The following is a 22,734-nucleotide window of genomic DNA, read 5'->3' as shown; positions in this document are numbered from 1 at the left end:
GTGACACTACATATGGAGGGATAAAAGCCATATAGTGATATAAGTCAAATTTTTTAAAATATTGACTCGTGTGCATAGACGCAATTTATATATTGTATAGATTGCATCTATGCACACGAGTTAATAATTTTAAAAATTTGACTTACACCATACTATGCTTTTTACTCCTCCATATATAGATATAATAAATTTATAAAATACCTATATTTTAAATTAGTCCAGCATCTCTTTAATTGTGCTTCTGTCCTTACAGAAAAGCCACTGTTTAATGCACTATTTGCATATTGTTCTGTAATAAGTTCCCAAATTGCCTTCTTTTTCTCTACACTTGGGCCGTCAGTTTTTGGACTCTCCACAATTTCTTTCACATCTTCAATAATTGACAATAATAATATTTTTTCAGTGTCCGTAAATTTTGGCGTGGACTTTTTCGCTAATTCGTTTACCTAAAGTATAAATTTTATTAATTATTACAATCTATAAAATTAGAATCAAAGCAAAGAAATCTATATTCTTTGATTGAAGGTTATGTATCATTGTTTATACCTTATTATAAATCTCCATTATACCAATCAGGTACGACAGCCAAGATAATTAAAGATAATTAAAGATTTATCGCGAATGATTGTGAATACTTTTGCAGCTATGATCTTCAACTTTTCAAAATTATTTGAGATTTTAATACTCAGGTGTCTCCACTCTCGCTTAGTCATGAAGGACTGAATTTAATGATTAGCCACTACCACTGAAATTTGAGGCTGGAGATTTGAGACCTGAGAGCCGAAATTTGAGATTGGAAACGAAATCTAAGATTCGAGAAACGACTATGAATTCGGGCCTTAAGTATTTTATAAGACAAATATTACTGAAGCAAAGGCTTTTGTTATTTATGATTGTGCATGTAAAAGTGGAAAAATAATGTACGTCTCTTTGTATTTTAAACTAACACATTTATTCGCGATTTGGTTCAAACTTCAAGTCTGTAAATTGTCGAGATCACGTACTTTATAAATATTTAATTTTGAAGATTTGCAGGGTTCCGTATAAAAATCTTTAGGTCTTGTACTTCTTTCCAATTATAATAATATTCTCGTTATTAGAAGCAAAATTCAAAATAATTACAATATTTCCATCCAACAAACAACAATTATCTGGTTCTTTGTTAATAAAAATTTTTCAAATACTATAATACTTTAGCAAATTGATTATAGTTGTGACAATTGATAAGCGGACCATTGAAATGCGGATTTAATAGTTGAGGTTTATTGCATTGTATTAAGTTTAAATTAGGATTTATATAATTATTTTGTTCGCTTATCCGGCAAACAATTTGCTCCAAAGGCTTATCATTTTTACGTATCATTCTCAATAGATAGATAAGTTTATTGCGTATCCCCGCAGAGTTTACAAGGCGTTTTTGTGAGGAACGTACCCAAACCTTTTACAAAACGCTCCCCTTCGCGCCCTGGGCATATGCGACCTTACAATTCATTTCCCCTCCCTTCGTCTTTCATCCAGCTCTTTCCTTCCGCCTTTCTTGCTTCATCCACTTCTCCGCTTCCCTTCTTTCTGCCACTGCTCTCCCCCTTCCTTCCTTCTCTCTCCCTCCTCCCACTTGCCGCCTTCCCTCCTTCCTATTCTGTCTTCGCTCTGAAACAAAAAAAAACCTTGGCGTTTTGCAGGGACGTACCCAACCATTTCATTTCCCTTCCCTTTGTCTTCCATCCGGCCATCTCCTTCCGCTTCCCTTGCTTCAGCCACCTTTGTTTTCCTTCTTTCTGCTACTGCTCTCTCCTTTTCCTTTCGTCTCTCTCCCTCCTCTCGCTCGCCGCATTCCCTCCTTATTCTACCTTAGCTCTGGAAACAAACTGTGTTATACCTTCATCTTATTTCCCTCTCCTCCTTTCTTCCTATGGTCATACCCTCGCCTTTACCAATTTATTTAATCCTATATTTTGTGGCTTTCCATCTTTCACTTTCTAATAATGATCTTGGTTTTCTATTAAACTCACATGGTATGTTTACATTTTTGCTCTTCTTATAACGTTGATATTATTGATTTTTGTTGCGATGATAATTTAGCACGGGATGTTCCATGACACAATAAAGAAACTATTTTTTTAACTTCTTCCAAGAAAATTAAATGCATTGGATCTGATGGAAAACCAAGTACCATATCTATATTCGGAATTAATTCTAATATTGATGTACTTGTAGACCTGTATGGTGATCTGGCTGTGATTTCAGTCTGAATTTTTCATCTGTTCTTAGATTGAAAATTTCTAAATACGGAAAGCACACTCTATTAAGATAATATTCGCCTTTAGCTTCACATTTTGAACACGAATAAAAACCCGAATGACCTTTTGTATATTTTATAAAAGATTTAACTGGTACATCACAAATAAAAGCTTTAATTTTAAACCGATAAATTATTCCATTAACTGTTATACCATGAGTAATTAAATTCTGAGCTTTATTTACGAAACATTGTAAAAAACTATTAGCCTCTGCAGGCTTTTCATGCCCATGATAAATTCCAATAATGCCAACATTGTTATAATTGTTAACCAAACTGCATAAAATTGGATAGACTTGACTTCCTGAACTTTTGGACAAAGGTAAACCTTCGATATTTATGATAATTTCGATTATATTTGTAAATTTTGAAAAGAATACTGCGATGTAGTTTGTACAAGTTTGTAAATAACGTCCCGGTTCAACATTATATGCATGTACTTTCCTCAGAGTGCCTAACACAGTACGAGCATCTCGAGGGAGTTCTGGATATTTAGGTTTTACATAGGTATGCCAACAATTCGTTTAATGCGACATGAGTTATCCGATTTCTAATAGCTCATCCTTGCAATTGTGATGTAAAACTTACGTAATCATTCTCACAACGTTCAAAATTATTTAAAAAGTTGAGATTAACTGCACCATCCTCATTAATATTGCTATCAATTTCATCTTCATAATAATTATCGTTATCATAATTATCATTATCAGCAGCACTTGTTTTCGATAAATTTTTATGCAATTCATTTGAGTAAATTGTTTACGAGTTTATTTTTCTGAGATATTAATGATGATACATTATTAATACTTGCTGTTGAAGATGTATCACAATCAGATTGCACGATATTAATAGATGCGTCAGCTATCTCTTTTGCATGTTTATAATATTTTCTATTTAGTTTAGGCATTTTTAAGAACTATATAATCATTTATGATATAGTTATGATATAGTTTTTAAAAATGCCTAAAATAATACTGCCTAAAATAATGATACTCACTTGACTGAACCGGATTGTAAAATTTGTACAATAAATAAGTTTCGCCTTTGGCAAAACATGAAACGAAGAAGAGCGAGGCGATTGCTGCCTTGCCGATATACGCAGCGATGGATAGAGGTAGGCCGAGAGACAAAAAACAAGAAAATAAGTGATGAAACTTCACTGCGACTACCCCGGACTGTACAATCTGCGTTGTACCTACAAAATAAAGATCTAATTATATGTATAACCTATAATTTTGTATATCCACAACCAATTTTCTTTCTCATACTTAAAGCCATTATTTCCGTAAAATTTTAATAAAGGCTACTTACCGTTTTATTGCGAGTGATAAATATAGTTAATATATTCGACAAAACACGAAAAGAAGGAGAACGAGACGATTGCTGGCTCCAGCGGCCAGCCGGCTCTTCAATAAGACGGAGTAGTGCGTAGAGATAGGCAGAGAGCCTAGAATATCTACATATAAAATACGAGAATAGTTATTTGTGTAACAAGTGCGGGAAGTTGAGAATTAGACACGAGTGCGGAATGGACGCACGAGCCGAAGGCGAGTGCGATCACCCGCACGTGTTACACAACCTATTTTATATTACAAAGTGCGTGGAAAGTGGCCTATTGCGCACGCGTCATCTGTGCGACGGATGACCGATTCTGCACGCGCGATGCGTGCGGGAATATCTTATTCCTGCACGGTCTCGAGTGGAGAATTTCTCGCGTGGGAAATTGGCTATTTGTCGCACAGATGGCGCGCGCGGAATGGGCCACTTTCCACGCACGTGTGATATAAAATAACTAATAAACTTCACTGCACCGAATTGTACATATATATGTATGTACATATAATCTGCGTTGTAATTAACCTATAATTCTGCGTATCCATAATCGATTAATTTTCTTTTTCATATTTAATCAATATCATGATTTTACATATATACAATTTTAATAACGGCTACTTACCGTTTTATTGTGAGTAACACAAATATTTTATAACTATACTCGACAAAACGCGAAGTAAAGAAGAACGAGGCGGTTGCCACCTTTTCGATGAGACAGAGCAGCACGTAGAGGCCGAGTCAAGAAACAAAAGACAACAAATGCGCGCGAAACGTTGACGTCCAACACCGGATTCCTATGGACGTCCAAATATGGAATTACTGATGGATGTCTAAAATCGGATATAGGTACGATAATATATTTCACGTAATATACTCAGAGACTGGAGGATCAAGTAGAAAGTACGAGCTGAGCCCTCGGCGGGAGAACAGGTGGATAAGTGGTAGGAAAGTGAAAGGAGATGAAGGGAGAGATTGAGAGGTGAGGAAGGTGTTGATTGAAGGGGGTAGATAGGGGAGTGTGAAAGGAAGACGGGAGAATAGAGGTGAAGCGGAAGGTGGTCTGGAGGAGACGCGAAACGTTAGTAAAAAAGCACGTGGAAAGTGAGGTTAGAGAGAAGGGCGGGATTGAAGGAACGGAAGTAGCAGCCCAGGTTACACGACGAGGAAGCTGAGCGAGTTGGTAGCAGGGAGTATCGATCGGGCGATCGATCGACCTGTCGAGACAGAGGGTTTGTCGATGGTGGCGCGGCAAGTGCGGAACAGAGCAGGGAGTCGTCTCGACAGATCGATGGATCGAACGATTGAAGGGGCCGGACAGATAGATAGGTGATGGAAGGAGAAGGAGAGAAGGCGACGGAGAAGTGGAACGAGGAAGGAGAGGAGGTGACGAACGTGCGTGAGCTGGACTTTGGAGGCAAGGAGAAGGAAGGGGAGTGGGAAGGGTGAAAATGGACGAGGATAAAGCGGTGGAGGCGAGGGTATGGATACGGACGAGGAGGAGGGCCATAGGAAGAAAGGAGAGTAAGAGGGAGGTAGAATGGAAAGGAGAAAGGAGGGGAGGAATTAAGGAGGAACGTGATTATAAGTTGAGAATGAGAAATGGGAAGGTAAGAAGTCAAATTGGGAGAAGACGAGGACAAGTCGGTGGAGGCGAAGGACACCGAAAGAAGGGAGAGGGAGAGGAGATTAGAAAGAAGGATGGAGGAAAGCAGAAACGCGGAGCAGGCGGAGGAGGACGAACTAACGAGAGGGATGGAGGAGAAACTCCTGATGACTTCAGACGAGGAGAAGGAGGACAAGATGAAGGGGCTGTAGGACGAAGGGGGCGAGGCGAGGAAGGATCGAGGCAGAACGACGAAGACTCCGAGGAAGCAGAGAAGACAAGAGGGGGTGAAGGGAGAAACGGGGAGGGTAAAAGAAAAATGTAAGGTCGCAAATGGCAAGGATGAAGGGGTTGTTTTTCTGTTTGTAGAGGTTTGGGTACGTTCCTCAGTAAAAAAAAAACGCCTTGTAAACCCTACGGGGATAGACAATAAACCAATACAATACAATACAATACTCAGGGACTGTCTTCCTATAAATTGTGTGTCATTATCTGCATCCCAACGCATCCCAACGCGTACACTCTCCTTTAGATCCGCGCCGAGAAAGCAATAACAGAATAGCGGCATCGATTGATATCAACTGAGTGAGAGGAAAGAAGAGGAAATGTTATTCTTTTTCTCGCTTGCTCGGCGCGCGCCGAACTTGCATAAACAAAACATACTTAATGGACGCTACGATTCCGTTACAAACAATCGTGACATAACGTGCTCCACTGAATTCAGTATTCTGAAGTTTTTAATTCAATGTTCTAAAGTGGTGAATTTAGTATTTTTTATAAGTACTTTTATAAGTACTGTTTGTGTACTATGGGTATACATGACTTCCGTTTCCGGAGCGATTGAGGCTGACAGGCGTACGAGTGAGCGAGAGCAAAAGTGCTTAGAAAGAAGTGTCAAGGGAGGCTGAGAAAGGAGAGAGTGATCGAGCGAGGAGGTGTGGAGGTGAGAGAGTGAGGAGGTGAGAGGGAAAAGTGGAGAAAGAGCAGGTAAAAGGGAATAAAGGGAAGAAAAGTGTCAAGGCACAGAGAAGGTTAAGGCACAAACGATAGCTGGGCTAGAGGGGTGATACAGTAGGTGAGCCGAGACGCGAGCGGCAACACGAGGTTGGGCACGAACAATAGCTGAAGTAGAGGGGCGACTCGACGGGGGATCCGAGACGCGTGCGGCAGCGCAAGGCAGGGCATAGAGGATAGTGTAGCTAGAGGGAGAAGTGAACCGTAGAGTAGGATGAGATGAACGGAGAGAAAGAAAGCGGAATGGAGGAAAAGAAAGCAATGGATAAAGTAAAAGAAAAGGATAGAGGTAGAAGAGGGAGCACGGGAAATTTAGAAGAATTATGGAAAAGGAAGAGAGAGGAATTAGATAAGAGTGGGGGGGAAGAAAAGGATGATATTTTTAAGAGAAGTGACAAGACGGAAAGATTTCCTAAAAAAGATTCGGAGATAAATGTGAAGGAATTGAGGGAGATAATTGAAGAAATGAGAGATGACTTCAGGGCCATGAGAGAAGAGCTGGGAGGGCTTCAAGGAGCAGGGTAGGAGGATGAGAGAAGAGATAGAGAAACTGAGAAGAGAGTTCGGGGATCAGGAGAAGAGATGGAGAGAGGAGAGGAAAAAGATAAAAAAGCAGAAGGAGAAAGTGGAAGAAAGGTTAAAAAGATTAGAGGAGAAAAGAGAAAGGAGGAGAAAAAGGAAGAGGTAAGAAACGGAAGAGAGGAGGTGGAGGAGAGAATTAGAGAGCTGGAGAGAAGGCTGGAAAAGAAGGAGAAGGAGGAGAGAAGAAGAAATATAGCGATAAGGGGGCTGGAAGTAAGAGAAGGAGGGAGGAGAGAAGAGGCAGAAAAGTTATTGAAAGGAATAAAAGCTAAAGTAAAGGCAATAGAGGTGAAGAGAATAAGAGGGGATGCAGAAAAAGAAAGGGAAATGGTGTTGATGAAACTGGAGAACAAAAAACAAAAGTGGGAGGTGATGGAGAAGAAGAAAAGTTTGAAGGGTAGAAATAAAAGAATCACGGAGGATTTGACATGGGAGGAAAGAAGGGTGAATTGGAAACTGAGAGAAATAGTGAGAAGGGAGGAAAGAGAGGGAAGAGGGGCGTGGATTAGAGCAGGGAGAGTAAGACTGGAAAACATATGGTGGAGATGAGATGTGAAAGAGGGAGTTTTAAAGGATGAAAAAAGAAATATAAGAAAGGAGAGCGGGGGAGAGAGGGAGGAGGGGAGAGGTGACGTTGGAGAGAGAGGAATAAGAGTGGAGGAGGGGGAATAAGAAGGAACGAAGATATAGGGGAGGAGATGGAAAGTAGCAATATGGAAGTCAGAGGAGACGAGGGGGGGAGGAAGAAGAATTGGAGGATAGTGTTCTGGAATGTAGCAGGGTTGGAAAATAAAGATAAGGAATTTTGGGAGGGGCTGAAAAAAGAAGATGTAATAGTTCTAATAGAGACATGGATAGGAGAAAAGGGCTGGAAAAAAAATAAAAGGAAGATTACCAAGAGGGTACGAATGGAAAGTGCAATGGGCGAAGAGGAAGAATAAAAAAGGGAGAGCGATAGGAGGAATGATAATGGGAATGAGAAAAAGGATAAAAAAGAAGGGAACGGAAATAGAAATAGATAGGGAGGGTTTGATAGCGGGAAAAGTTAGGAGAGATGGCGAGAACTGGAGTATTATAGGGGTATATGCAAAGAAAGAGGAGATGGAGGCAAACTTACAGGAGTTGGAACATATAATAGAAAAGAAAAAAGAAGGTTTACGATAATTGGGGGAGATTTTAATGTGAGGACCGGGCAAAGAAGGTGGGAGGTTAGAGGAAGAGAAGGGGGGAGGACGGTTGGGAGGGAAAAGAAGTTCGAAGGATAAGAAGATAGACAGAGAGGGGAGGTTGCTGGTTAATAGGTTAGAGGAGAGAGGATGGGAAATATTCAATGGAAATGTGAGAGGAGACGAGGAGGGGAATTTACTTTCACGGGAGAAAGAAGAAATATGGTGATTGACTATGTTATAGGGGAAGGAAAAGTAAGAGAGAAGATTGAGAGCATGACGGTGGGGGATAGAGTGGACTCAGACTACCATCCCTTGGAAATGGTTTTAAGAAGGGGGAACGAGGAGGAAAACAGAGAAAGAGGGTGGAAGAAAAGAAACAGGGGAGTGTGGAACAAGGAAGGAGTAAAAGTGTTCATAGAAAAAATTGGGGAAGTAGAAGAAAAAGAGAAGGAGTTAAATAAGGAATGGAAAGAAATGGAAACAAGAATAGTAGAGGCGATAAAAGGGGTGGAAGAGGAGTTGAAGGGAAGTAAGAAGGAGAAGGTGGGGTGGTGGGATAAGGATTGCAGAGAAGCGAAGAAAAAGGCAAGAAGAAAGTTGAGGAAATAAAGAAAGGAAAGAAGAGAAGGCAAGGCATACAAAGAAAAAAGGAAGGAGTTTAAGGAATTATGTAAGAGGAAGAAGGAAGAAGAGAATCTGAGATAAAAGAGGAAAGCGGAGGAAGCGTAGAGGGAGGCGGAGGTGTGGGAGATAGTAAATAGGGAGAGAAAAAAAAGGAGGGGAATTGAGGAAGGGATAGGAGGAAGAATGGAAAGAGCACTTTATGAATTTGTTAAAAAAAGTGGAGGGGAGGGTGAGGAGGGGGAAGGAAGATGGGAGTGAGGAAAAGGAAGGAGAGGAGGAGATTAGCTTAGAAGAAATGAGGAGGGTAATAAGGAAGTTAAAGGACGGAAAGTCAATGGGAAGGGATGGGATAGTAGAGAGGTGTGGAAGCGCGGGGGGAGTGAGTTGGAGAATTGGGCATGGAAGTTTATTAACAGGATTTGGAAGGGAGGAGGATGGCCGGAAAATTGGAAGGAGGGAATAATTGTACCAATAGTAAAGAAAGGGGAAGGAAAAAGGGCGGAGGAGTATAGAGGAGTGCCAATAATGCCGTCACTATGTAAGGTGTACACGGCCATTCTGGCGGAGAGGCTAAGAAGGAGCTGGAGAGAATAGTACCGCAAAACCAGACAGAATTCAGAAAGAAAATGGGAACCATAGATAACATTTATGTGTTGAACTACTTGGTGAATAGAAGGTTGGAGAAGAAAGGGGGAAAACTGATAGCATGTTTCGTAGATCTTAAGGCGGCCGATCTTAAGGCGGCCGATTTGACTTGGTGGATAGAGGGGTACTAATAAAAGTTATGAGAGAAAGGGGAATAAGGGAAGGACTGGTGAGAAGGACGAAGGAGATCCTAAGGGAGACAAAAAGTAGGGTAAGGGGGGAAACGGGAGGGGGGTAAGGCAGGGGTACCCATTGAGCCTGTTACTGTTCAACGTGATACTAGCGGATATGGAAGAAGAAATGGGCAGGGTTAAATGGGGAAGGATAATGCTAGGAGGTAAGAGGGTTGGCGTATGCCGATGATGTAATGTTAATCACAGAGGATGAGGATCAAATGAGGAGCATGTTAAAAAGATTGGAAGGGTACTTAGGTAGGAAGAGATTGGAGCTGAATGTGGAGAAAGCAAAAATAATGAGGTTTAGGAAAAGAGGAGGAAGGGACTGTAAGAGAAGATGAAAATTGGAAGGAAAAGGAATAGGAGAGGTAAAAAAATTTCAGTATTTAGATTACATGTTTCAAAGAAACAGAGAACAGGAAGCGCAGGTAAGGGAAAGGTTCAAGAAGGCGGCCGCGGTAAGGTTTGGGGGATAGGGAAGAGGAGATTTGGGAAAGACTAGGGAAAAAGATTATGGCTGTTTGATAGACTGGTGTGGATGGTTATGGGATATGGAACAGAAATATGGAGATGGAGAGAGAGGGAAGGAATGGAAAGGTTGGAGGAAAGGTATATGAGATGGGTTTTGGGAGTAGATGGAAGAACACCTTGGTATCTTGTTAGGGAGAAGCTAAGAGAGAGGGCGGGGATAAGGGCATAAAGATTCGAGAAAAAGTTAAAGGAGGGAAAAGGAAGTGAGTTGGCGAGGCTATGTTGGGAAGAGTTGAAGGGAAGGGAGAAAGAAGAGAAAGTTGGATCAAGCTGGGAACGAAAGAGAGGAAATTTCTTTGAAGACAGAGGAGTAGGGTTAAAAGAACTGGAAAAGCTGAGAAATGATGGAGACGAATGGTACCATAAACTATTTAGAGGAGATGAGAAGACGCAAAGGAAAAAGAGATGGGAGAGGATCGAAAAATCAGAATACAATAAGTGGTACAAAGTAATAAAAAGAGGGGGTATTCCGGGATATTTGAAGAAGGAATGGGGTGAGAGCAGATAGAGAAGGGTGGCAAGGTTTAGATTAGGGAACGAGATGAGAAAGAGCAGGTACTGGGAAGAGGAAGAGAAGAAGAAATGTAGGTTGTGTGAATACAGGGAAGAAACGTGGGAACACGTATGGTAAGAATGTAGAAAATGGATATCTGGAGGAGGAAGTTGGCAGGAAACGGTGAGATAGGTATTGGATAAGGAAGGGAGAGGAGAGGAATGGATGATGGAAATAAAGGGGGAAAGAATGGAAGGAAAAAAAAAGATAGAGAAACAAGGAGAAGAAGTAGAGGAGAGAGAAAGGGAGAAAGAAGAGGCGGACGAGAAAGGGGAAGAGAGAGAGAAGTAGAACAAAGAAAGGGAGAGTAATATAATATTTATGTTACAGATATCCAGGATGGAATGCAATGGGAGGATAATAATAGAGAAGAAGGCGGTGGAAAAATTGTGGAAGAGAAAGTAAGGAAGATGCTGAAGGAGTTGAAAGAGGACGGTAAAAGGAAAGAGAAGGAGATAGAGGAGCTGAAGGAGGAGGTAAAGAGAAAGGTGGAAAGAATGGAACAAAGCGGGGGCAAAAGGAAGGAGGAGGATAGCGAGGAGAGTAGAGATAAGCCTGGGAAGAGGAAATGGTGGGCAGGAGAGGACGAAAGGAACGAAGACGAAATGAGAAAGAAAAACGTGATAATAAGGATCGAGAAGGAGAGATGGAAAAGGAAGGAATCAAAGTGGAAGAAAGTGAAGGAGCTTTTGGCGAAAGGTTTGAAGGTGAAGGCGGAGGTAAGAGACGTGTGTGTGGTAGGACAGAGAGGAGACTGGCTGACAATACTAGTGAAGTTGGGAGATAAGGAGGAGAAGTGGCGGGTGTTGGAGGCAAAAAGAAAAGCAGGAAATAGCTTAAGGGTGAAAATAGATGAGGATAAGCCGTGGGAAACGAGGATGAGAGAAAGAGAGGAAAAGAAAAAGAGAATGGAAAGTAGAATGGAAGAAAGCAGGATGGCAAGGATGGCTGAGGAGGAAGAAATTTTGAGAGAGATGGAGGAGAAGCTTCTGATGGACTCGGACGAGGACAAAAAGGACAGAAAAAAAAGACAGTGAAAGGGGAGAACCGAGACAGGAAGGAGGGAGGCAGAGAGACGCAGAGGCGGAGAAAGCGGAGGGGACAAGCAAAGGGGAGAAGAAAGAGGGGGGAGAGTAGGAAAATAAGGAAAAAATTGTAAGGTCGCATATGGCCAGACAAAAAAGGGTGAACGACTTGTAAAAGGTTGGGTACGTCCCTTTAAAAAACGCCAATTTTGTGTACTAGATTGTAAACCCTACGGGGAAACGCAATAAGGTTTTCCATACATACTTTGGGTATACATAGTGGATTGAGGAAGCCTACGTCTGTCTGGCGGCTCTCTCGGAGAAAAGCATTTGTACAAAGGTAAGGTTGTTAGTCATTTCATATGAGACAGCGTTTACGCGAGCGTTATTTCTATCACTTGTTATTGAGATCTCAACATCTCGAGTACTCGCAACTCGTCGCGTCGCGTAAAAGAGTCACGGTGCGGTCTCGCTTCGCGTGTACTTGGCCGAGACACTACCGTGTCTTTTGATAGTAACGCAGGATAAGATGTGCTACAGATCTTCGTTTATGCAAAATAAATTACCGTAAATTAGTACTGAGGTAACGCTCGCGTAAACGTAAGGATTGAGTTTCAAAGTGACAGTCATATGACAGGCAGACAGACAAACAGACAGACTGACACACAGACAGATAAACGTTTCCTAGTAAAAATTTTGTCATATAAAAACATATATAAATTAATTTGATATATAAATTATAAAATATATAAACAGAATAATAAATTTCTTTCGCCAGTATATAAAATAACATACGAAAAAGACGTTATATATTGCCAGTCACGGTCGATTTAAATTACTTTAATTGTTATAAAATATATAATCATACATCAAATATGTCCATACATGTTTCTTTCTTTTGTACAATCTCTGTTCGTATATACAAAAAAAATAATAAAGAAGTTTCTAAAAATTAATAAAAGTTTATTGTGACATTGCACTTTTTTATAAGTAAAGTTTGAGGTAATGAGACAAATGTCCACATATAATTACATGTTTATACATATTTTTATATAAAAAGTTTTTTACCGGCTCTGTATTACAGTGTGACATGTTTTTATTTAAAAATAGAAGCTCAGTTTACTGCTGATTAAAAAATTATTGTATTTACATTTCTTATATATAGGTGCATTAAAATTCGTGAATAAAAACAGCATATAGAAGAAAAATCTAAGAAAAATCGTAGAAATATTTTCTATATTGCATTACAAGTAGAAGTAGCACTTTTACAGATGTAAAGATTTTTGGCCCATCACATTTCGGCTGTGTGACTTTGTGAATTATGTACCGATAAAAAGAAAAGTTTAAAATAAGTGTAATGTAATAATGATTGACAGGTATGTAAATGGATTACAAGTGTCTTTTGTTATCAGTACATAATTCATAAAGCTACGCAACCGAAATGTGATTGATCAATAATCTTTACACCTGCAAAAGTGTTATTTGTAATGCAAAATAGAAAATATTTCTACGACTTTGTTGAGATTTTTCTTCTTTATGCTGTTTTTTATTCACAAATTTTAATGGACTTATGTATGTACATACAAGAAATGTAAATACAAAGTCATTTGTAATTTCAAGCAACATTTGTAAAGAAATAAACATTTGCCAACCATACTTTATCATTCGTTGCTTGTCCGTAAACCGTTCATTATCAGTGTTAATATGTACTCATGCCCTAGATGCGTACATAAAAAGAAATTGAAATTTTCTATATAACACCACGTATTGAATATCATAACGATTGCAAACTTTTATTTATTTACTGACGCTATCAATAAAAAAATATCAGAAATAAAGCACATTTATTGTTCATTTCTATTCTACTATATTACTGGTTACACAGAAGAATGTTATCAATAAAGAGAATTATCGCTCGTCAAAAGCAAAAGCTAGGTAGTAGAATACGGCTGATCTTCCAAGCAATATTAGGGCGTTGTTAAAAAAAATATACAAGAGTATTTAAAATAAATTTAATTATTAAGCCAACGTTTCGACCTTACTTGGTCTTTCTCAGGTTATACCATAGAATTACATCCAAAGATAATAATAAAGGAATAAAAAAAAAACTGTTGGAGTTCATTACAACAAAAAGTGATCGGTGATTATGAGCTCTGTGACAACGTGAAATTTGAATTTGACTATGACCATTGTAATTTGTTTTCTTTATCGTGTCACATTTGTTTTTCTGCGATAATTCCAATGCTTTGGATGTGAGCTCCAACAGTTCTTTTTATTCCTTTATTATTATTTAATTCTTTAAATGTAATTCTATCGTATGCCTTGAGGAAGACCAAGTAAGGTCAAAACGTTGGCTTGATAATTAAATTTATTTTAAATAATATTTTTTAAAACAACTAGGCCAGTCATATTAGACTAATTTAGGGGGTTAACCTTTCAATTAATCCAATTAATCTTCCCAGGTTGCAACCACCATTAATCGTTTTGATTTGAAGTGTTATAAGTGGGATTTATTTTGCTTCGCAAAATTAACAGGGAAGAAAGTTATTAACAATATTATCAACAAAAAACGCGATTTTTTTTCATTTTTTCTCAAATATCTCAAAAACTAAGCGAGATAGAGTAACTAACTATACATACCCTTTTTGTAGAGCATAAAATTATCTACGATAATGATCTGAACAACCTTTATCATCAAGTCAGTCGTTTAGCTTGCACGCGCCGTCAAACTTCGAGACTCGGATCCCGAAAACCATCGATTTTGTCGTTTTTTTTTATGTTGCGCCAATGATTTTTTCCGTCATTTAAAATAGAATTAAAAATCGCTCAAAAATCATACATCTAAGAACTACAAAAAATACTTTTCATGGTGCAATCGATTTTTAGACCCTTTTTCTTTAGCTTGTAGCTATTTAGGCAAAAAATTTTGACTTTTTGGAATAGTCTTAGTTTTTCGCTGTTTTCAGGCCTTAAATTTCATTTGAGACGAATTTTATCATATGCATCTTGTTGTGGGCGAAATTTGCAATAAAAAAGGACCTTTTTATTTTTTTCGAAAAATATTTATGCGTACCAGCAACGAGCGTTTCGAGTGAACGAATTTCTTCTAAAGCGGGAGAAATATTATCCCATCGACAATCACGACTTTAACCAAAATATGTTAACATTCTAACTGTTATTTCGATGAATGAATAAATCATTTCTTTGCTATTCGAATTAGGTATTAACTACCTCTTTACGTGTATAAACCATCTACTGACTAACTATAAGTCAATATCGTTTACTTTTTACAACACGATAACGATAATAGCATTACTTGACGATATTATCGATAAGTATTGATATATTGATAATATTGTCTATGACGACAACGACGATGTCCTCACGGTCTCGCCGGCCGTGAAGGAGCGCGCCGTCGCTTTTTCACTACTTACTTCTAAATATCTCTAAAATCGCGATAGGACTCTACGTAGAAAACCTGATGGTAGCTTGATCAAATAATTTCTCAAAATGTGGGCGCCAGGTGCGATTCCTCGCACCACGATACACTAAACGTAATTCTCTTAGGGTGCCATTACATGGAGCGCGGAAACGCGGAAACGCGGAAGCGCGGAAGACAAAATTTACTAGATTTCCGTCGATCTGTTCCGTTCATTTGGTTGCCTTGTATTACATGGAGCACAATTTGCGCGGAAAAGCGGAATAGGAAGTTATAAAATAAGAATGTTTAACGGTATTTATTGATTAAAATGCTTGTATTCAATAAATAAACTGAAAAGATAAGCATACTAATACAAATTGCAATGAATTAAGTCAACACACATTTAATAAAGGAATATAAATGTCCAGTTATTACCAGATTGTTCCGCTTTTCCGCGCAGATTGTGCTCCATGTAATATAAGGAGAAATAAACTTGCGGAACGAGCGCGTCAAATATTCGTTCTTTTTCTCTGTACCTTTGCACTCAGATACCTCAGGTAGGTTATGTATTTTTACAATATGTTTATAATATATAATATATTTATAATATATTTAGAATATTGTAGACATTTCTCCGTAAAGTTGGAAAAGTGATTTAATTGGTATAAACTATTCGGTAGAACAAGCGCATAAGTGCCCTTCCGCGAGTCGGGCACGATCACCGGATGCGGCACGTAGATGATCGAGTAGAGCTGCTCGTTGATCCTCACGTCGTCTCGCATCTTCCTGCCCAGCAGCTTCCAGATGTGATTGAGATCGGAGCCGAACTTCCGCAGCTCGTCGTCCTCGATGTTCTGCAGGAACTTGGGAGTGGCCGTCCAGTCAGCCGGGTCCCAGTCCTCGAACTCGTGGCCGGGCATCTCGAACGTGTCGTTGACGAACTTCTCCACCTGGTGCTTGTTCGGCGCGTAGTTCATGCTTTTAGCCGTGAAGCTCCTGGTACAGGCTAGTGGCACGTGTGAAAGACTCGACGTGTGAAGTGTCGACTCCAGTTCCGTGGGAAGATTCTGCGGCAGGCAGGACACGCAGCTCTGCTGCACCTCGTTGCTGGCCCTCCTCAACGTCCAGTCTCTGACGTAGACTGCGGTCGTCGCGATCTACCGACGCCGGTCTTGGAATAATTCGAGCAGTTCTGACCGGGACACTTCTGTATCGCGTTGGTGTGACTCCTGCCAACTTGCGACGAGCTTTCTTTGGATGAGCACTTGGCCGGGGTCTTGGTACAAGCGGATGCGCAGGTCGTCATCGTTTCGTCTGTCCTGCAGGGCTAGGTGGCTCGATCACGACAAAAGTGGTGTCCGTCAAGTATATCATGGATCCAAATATCATGTTAATGATTATTATGAAGTTTCTTATTCAAGCAAGAGATGAACCGATGAGACATGCAGAAATAACAATGAAAAAAGTTACTGCAATGTATTATTTGTACTTGCGTTACAAGAAATTGGAAGAGCAAAAGAATCGAAGAATATGGGTACGACCTATTTTTACCGAAGAAAGAAGACTTGCACAAGGTGACAGCAACAATTTACTTGTGGAGATGCAATTGACAGATCCCGAAAAATATTTTAACTATCTCAGAATGTCATCAACAATCTTCAACGAGTTACTCAAGATTGTTGGACCATTGATCGAAAAACAAACAGCAGTTCGAAAACCAATACCGGCTAGGACGAGATTAGAGATGACTATACGTTGGTTGGCATCAGGTGACAGCATGATGTCGCTATCATATGCTTATCGCATTGCCCAATGCACACTATCACATATTATTCCGGAAACGTGTGAAGCAATTTGGCTCTCTCTACAGAAGAAGGTTATGGTTGATCCAACTGAAGAAAATTGGAGTAGGATTGCAGAAGATTTCGAACTGATATGCCAATTTCCACACTGCATAGGCGCTATCGATGGAAAGCATGTCGAAATTCAGGTATGTATATTATGAATTTATTTACAATAATTCAGGTTCAATATATTACACATTAATAATGCAATGACATATGTGAAATGAGAAATATATATATCACAATAATGGTTCTCAATTTGCAGGCACCGCCTCGTAGTGCTACTACAACTATAAAGGAAGGCACAGCATAAACTTGCTCGCAGTAAGTGATGCCAAGAACCGTTTTATTATTGTGGATATTGGAGCTGAGGGAAGGCAAAGCGACGGAGGTGTTTTCGAAAACAGCGGATTTCCACATCTACTAGAAACGAATGCTCTCCATATTCCTCTACCTACACATCTAAATCATATGGATTCGGATTTTCCGTACGTTTTATTGGGAGATGAGGCCTTTCCTCTGAGATCATATATGATGCGACCGTACCCTCGCAGTAGACAGCTGAATATCAACAGAAAAATTTTTAACTATCGCCTGAGTCGAGCAAGGAGAACAGTAGAATGTGCTTTCGGACTTTTGGTTGCAAGATGGAGAATATATCGTCGACCTCTTGTTGCATGCACACGTACTGCTGTAAAAGCTGTACAAGCAACGGTTGTCTTACATAATTTTATTATTAATAATGAATTAAATCTACCATTTACAGCAAGACGGTATTCTAATATGCGAGAAGAAGAACACAATCTCCTAATTACAAGTACCGGACTTACAGCTGTAAGTCATAGAAATGTTTCGCAAAAGTCTACAGCATTGAAAATTCGAGATAACTTTGCTTATTATTTCGAACATGTAAATCCTCTACCATGGCAGTTGGACAAAGTTTTAACTAACAACTTTTAAAACATAGTTTCTCCATTTAATGCATTGTATTCGTAAATAAAATATTTTGTGAATATATAATTCGAAAGTTTTTTGCCACACAATATTCGTATGTAGCCTGTTTTGACGATCTATATTTCTATAGTTTAATAATTTGTACAATGTAATGAATCGAATAAAAAAATATTTTATTTTATATATATATATCATGAAATAAAAAAATATATCAAGAAAGTAATATTTTTATTAGGGATTCTCTCGCTCCGTAAGTTCCATATCCTCCTCTTGGATAGCAATATCCATCATTCTTCTTTGCAGATTTCTGCGTCGTAAGTAGGGTAGTCGGCGTAAAATGTCACCAAGCTGATCTAAATAGCTGTCCACTACATCACGTTTCTTCCGTGACGTTTCATCAATTATATTGAGAAATTTAGTTTCCATATCAGCTTGCCTTTGTGCAATCTTTGCTTCTGTAAATAATAATATATGCCTAATTAATAATCTGTACTTAATAATGCATGATGAGTATCTAAAATACATGAAACCAAAAGACAATTGCCGCATACTTTTCTTTCTCGCCTCTGACGGTGAACATGATCTTCGTGATGATGCGTTTGATGTACTTGCAACGTCCATCGTGGAATCATCACAAGTGAAGTGGTCTGCAGCCATGTCATTCCTTTGCATATCATTGTCATCAAGATGGGATGAATTCACTTCCAAAAGGGGCTGGATGGAGCTGACAGTCCTGGAAACAAAATAATTTTACAAATTATGACATTCAATTGCACGCAATTTGAATGTTTGTAAAATCTCAGTTGAAAGATAATATAAATACTTACGGTGCTGTCTGTAGAGTATCGTCGAGAAATTTCATTTCTTCGTAATGAGCAAAAGAACTACGTAATGGATGGCCAGATTCCGCCCCAGAACCACTTCGCACGTATTCACGCATTTTCTTTCTAGCCTTTGTATACTGATCTCGAAGGTTTTTCCATTTCTGTTTTACTTCTTCCATAGATAGAGATCCTATGATATTGTACAGAGAATCGTAAATTATTTACTTTATCATGCAAATAATATAATTCATATAAATAATTAAAGAATGATCTCACCATCAAATATGTTTACCATTTCTTGCCAAAGATTGTCTTTTATTAATTTTGTCCTATCTTTCAATGGAATAGAATGGTCCCACAAAGGCCTTCGGGTACGAACTAATTCAATCAGCAACTCATCTTGTGTGAGTGCAGACTGTACATCTCTTTCTTTCGTATGCGGTATATTTTCAGTTTCATGTCTTTTTCCTTTAAAATAAATAAAAATAATAATGACTTAAATTACCATAAAATGACTCAATTATCTGTTCTAGTGGATCAATAATTAATTTTTTACAACATTTCAATGCTTGTGTGTACTTAATAAGTTGTTTAACACTATCCCATATGTAAAATATACATTGTCAAAACCAAAATTTATTAATGTGTAATAATAATTATTTATAATAGCATTCACCATTTTGTAAAGTTATTATGTCCCTCAAGGAAGAACTTTATATGTAATATATATATATATATATGTAATATATATATATATATATATATATATATATATATTACAATTATCTTCCATTATAATACGGTAAATTAAACTAAAACGTTATTTAACATACTTATAGTGGCCACGGCATTTTCGTCAACATTTATGGCCTCAGTATTTTCATCATATGCACTAAAACAATGATGGTCTAAAATTGTTCCACATGATCCACGTAAAATGAAACCGCAGTATCCACACTTTATAGCCTGCAAACATATACAAGTGTTTAATTATCTTTATATCACATAAAGTGAGGTTATGACTTCATTCAGTAGGTATTAATATTAATTTTTTTAAAATTTGATTTAAGCGTTATGTCAATTTATTATTAATTTACAAATACTATAATATACTTAATACTCGATACTCAAATACTTACTGGGCCGTTCATTATAATAAACGTTTTACACTTCTTTATATATCTGTTGGCACTTCTTGGCACACACACACACACGAAACAGTCAAAACACGCATAAATTCCGCTGTTCCGTTCAAATGAGATAGAAAGAAGCGACGGAATCGCGGAATCTAGTTACTTTCTTTCCGCGTTTCCGCGTTTCCGCGTTTCCGCGTTTCCGCGTTTCCGCGCTCCATGTAATGGCACCCTTAGGCGTGAGTCCACAGGTTAATCGCGGTTGGAAGAGGAGAGGGAGCGCAGCGCAATGAGCACACCATGTTAATAACAAGAAAGAATATGTGTATTTAATCAGAAGGTAAGCATGTGGAATGAACTAGAGATATATCCGTCGGCGAACAGAAGACCTGAATAGGCGCGACAAGTCACGCCCCGAGCGCAATACGCACGCTTTCGCCGAGTTACACAGCAATCCCGACCGATTTTACAACATTAATAATTCCCGACGCGAAACAAATTTCACCCTGAGTCTCGCGATACAGACTCATTTACGTACGACTTAAGTAGATGAACAATGTTAATCCTAGATCAGGAGTGCCCGTCGGGGGGCGGGGTGAGGAAACGGAACGCGCGGGGAATGGCGTAAGCGGTCGGAGAGGGGATGGCGTCGGCAGAGGGGTACCGCACCGCTTTACTTTCCTCCCTAGGGAGGAAAGTAGAAGCGATCACGTGTTCGCTCTGAACACTATCCTAACCTCACCCTCACTAACCGCTTTTTCCGCGCGTTCCGCTTCCTCACCCCGCCCACCCGACGGGCACTCCCATGAAGTATGGAATAAAACAGCACTTAAAAAATATTTTTTATCACATATATTGTACCTGTGTCACTCGTCGTCGTCCGTCGTCGTCGTCGTCGTCGTCGTCGTCGTCGACACTCGCGGCGGCGGCGCATTTTCGCGAACGATTTCCGCGCGCCGCGACGCGTCGATATTCGCGCCACGCGGACCACTGATGAAAAAAAATTCACTTCGCGACACTCGACGGCGACGATGTTTTCCCGCGGACTGCGAAAATTCGCGTTCGCCGCTCTCGCGTATCGCTGTCGCCGCGGGGTCACGGGTCACGCCGGCCGTGATAGCAACGAGCGATGTTGTCTTCCCGTCGTCGTCGTCGCGGCATCGGTTATCGACCGCAACGAGGTCACGAGGTTATTTACGCAAATGATGAGAGAAAATAATTAAACGCGTATATTTCGAGAGAAATAAATAATATTGTACATAAAATCATTCTGTACTCTGTACCCTGTTATTGAATTACAATTTACCGAGTAACGATAATAATTGCGCGCGCAATTATGCGCGCGAGCGACATTGCCGGTAGGGTGGAAATAAACGGCGCGTTTCTCTTCTCGTCTTTGAATAATTAAGCGGAAATAGATATCGCGACTCGGTTGAAAAGTCGCAGTAAGTCTATAAAAATCTTTTAGCAGGAGCAGGAGCAGGAGCAGGAGCAGGAGCAGGAGCAGGAGCAGGATTATTATCGCAATGACTGGTCATCAGTGCGGCAGCGCTTGGCCGCCACAAGCTAGTTATCCCTGTGGTAACTTTTCTGACACCTCTTGCTGAAAACTCTTCAAGCCAAAAGGATCGATAGGACGTGCTTTCGCAGTCTCTATGCGTACTGAACATCGAGATCAAGCCAGCTTTTGCCCTTTTGCTCTACGCGAGGTTTCTGTTCTTGCTGAGCTGGCCTTAGGACACCTGCGTTATTCTTTGACAGATGTCCACGCGGTGTACATTGGGTGATGCTAATGCCGACGGTGCACTGATCATAAGAATATACACACACACCTACATTCACACGCACATACACAGACATACCTTCCCACACACACACACACACACACACACACACACACACACACACACACACACACACACATGCTCACACGCTCAAACAGACATACCCACACACACATACCCACGCACATGCACGCGCGCGCGCGCACACACGCACGCACGCACTCACACGCACACGCTCATACAACATACCCACACACACACATACCCACGCACATGCACGCGCGCGCGCGCGCACACACGCACATGCACGCACGCACTCACACGCACACGCACACGCTCATACAGACATACCCACACACACATACCCACGCGCGCGCGCGCGCGCACACACACACACACACACACACACACACGCACTTACACGCACACGCTCATATGGACATACTTACACACACATAAAAATGCGACCCTAAAGAATTATTGACGTGGATACTCTAAAATAGAATATCCCCAATATCCTCATTTTTACCATGTTCAACGTCTGATAACTCGAAAAGTAGATGGTTCCGGACTTTGTGCCCATTAACACTTTTGATCAAGAGATTATAAAGTACAACATACTGCAGTTTCAACCAATTGGACCGTGATCCATTTTCCCTATGGCTGGGCCCGAGGTCCTTTGTTTGGGAAGAAAATTGTCAAAAGGCTTTTGAAGAATTGAAACTTGCATTATCATCTTCCCCAATTCTATCTTTTCCTGATGGGGAAGGAGAATTTATTGTCGACACAGATGCTTCTGGTGTTGGGATTGGCGCGGTCTTTTCTCAGGAACAGGAAGGAAAAGAAAGAGTAATCGCTTATTATAGTCGTGTCCTAAATAAAGCAGAAAGAAATTATTGTGTGACTCGCCGCGAACTTTTGGCGATTGTCGACTCTCTTAAATCTTTTCGCCATTACCTTTTGGGGCGAAAATTTTTAATTCGCACGGATCATGTCTCTTTGAAGTGGTTAATGTCCTTCAAAAATTTAGAAGGGCACGTGGCTCGTTGGTTGGAGAGGCTCCAACAGTTTGAATTTTCTGTGGTTCATCGTAAAGGCTTTTCTCACAAGAATGCCGACGGTTTATCAAGGCGACTGTGTGAGATGGAAAATTGTCAGTATTGTGCAAAGGTGGAAAGGAAATCTTCTCAGGGACAAGAAAAAACTGTTGCTCGAATC

General features: G+C 39.9%; 1 protein-coding gene and 1 pseudogene across 1 annotated transcript; one reads left to right on the top strand and one right to left on the bottom strand.

Moving 5' to 3' along the window:
- The window catches only part of LOC139812159 (uncharacterized), a 240,992-nt pseudogene extending 223,151 nt beyond the window's left edge, over nt 1-17,841 (top strand).
- A 90-nt stretch (nt 17,842-17,931) lies between these two features.
- LOC139812161 (uncharacterized) lies at nt 17,932-20,317 on the bottom strand. Its single transcript, XM_071776800.1, has 6 exons — nt 19,739-20,317; nt 19,433-19,565; nt 18,876-19,067; nt 18,603-18,789; nt 18,327-18,508; nt 17,932-18,230 (listed from the first exon to the last, which is right to left on the bottom strand). The coding sequence occupies exons 1-6, from the start codon at nt 19,748-19,750 to the stop codon at nt 18,007-18,009; spliced, it is 930 nt and encodes a 309-aa protein (XP_071632901.1). The 5' UTR covers nt 19,751-20,317; the 3' UTR covers nt 17,932-18,006.
- Between the last annotated feature and the right edge of the window lie 2,417 nt (nt 20,318-22,734).

This window comes from Temnothorax longispinosus, chromosome 4 (assembly GCF_030848805.1).
Source record: "Temnothorax longispinosus isolate EJ_2023e chromosome 4, Tlon_JGU_v1, whole genome shotgun sequence".
NCBI lineage: Eukaryota > Metazoa > Arthropoda > Insecta > Hymenoptera > Formicidae > Temnothorax > Temnothorax longispinosus.
The sequence above is the reverse complement of the archived record's forward strand: the minus strand, read 5'-3'. Positions and strand labels throughout refer to the sequence as shown.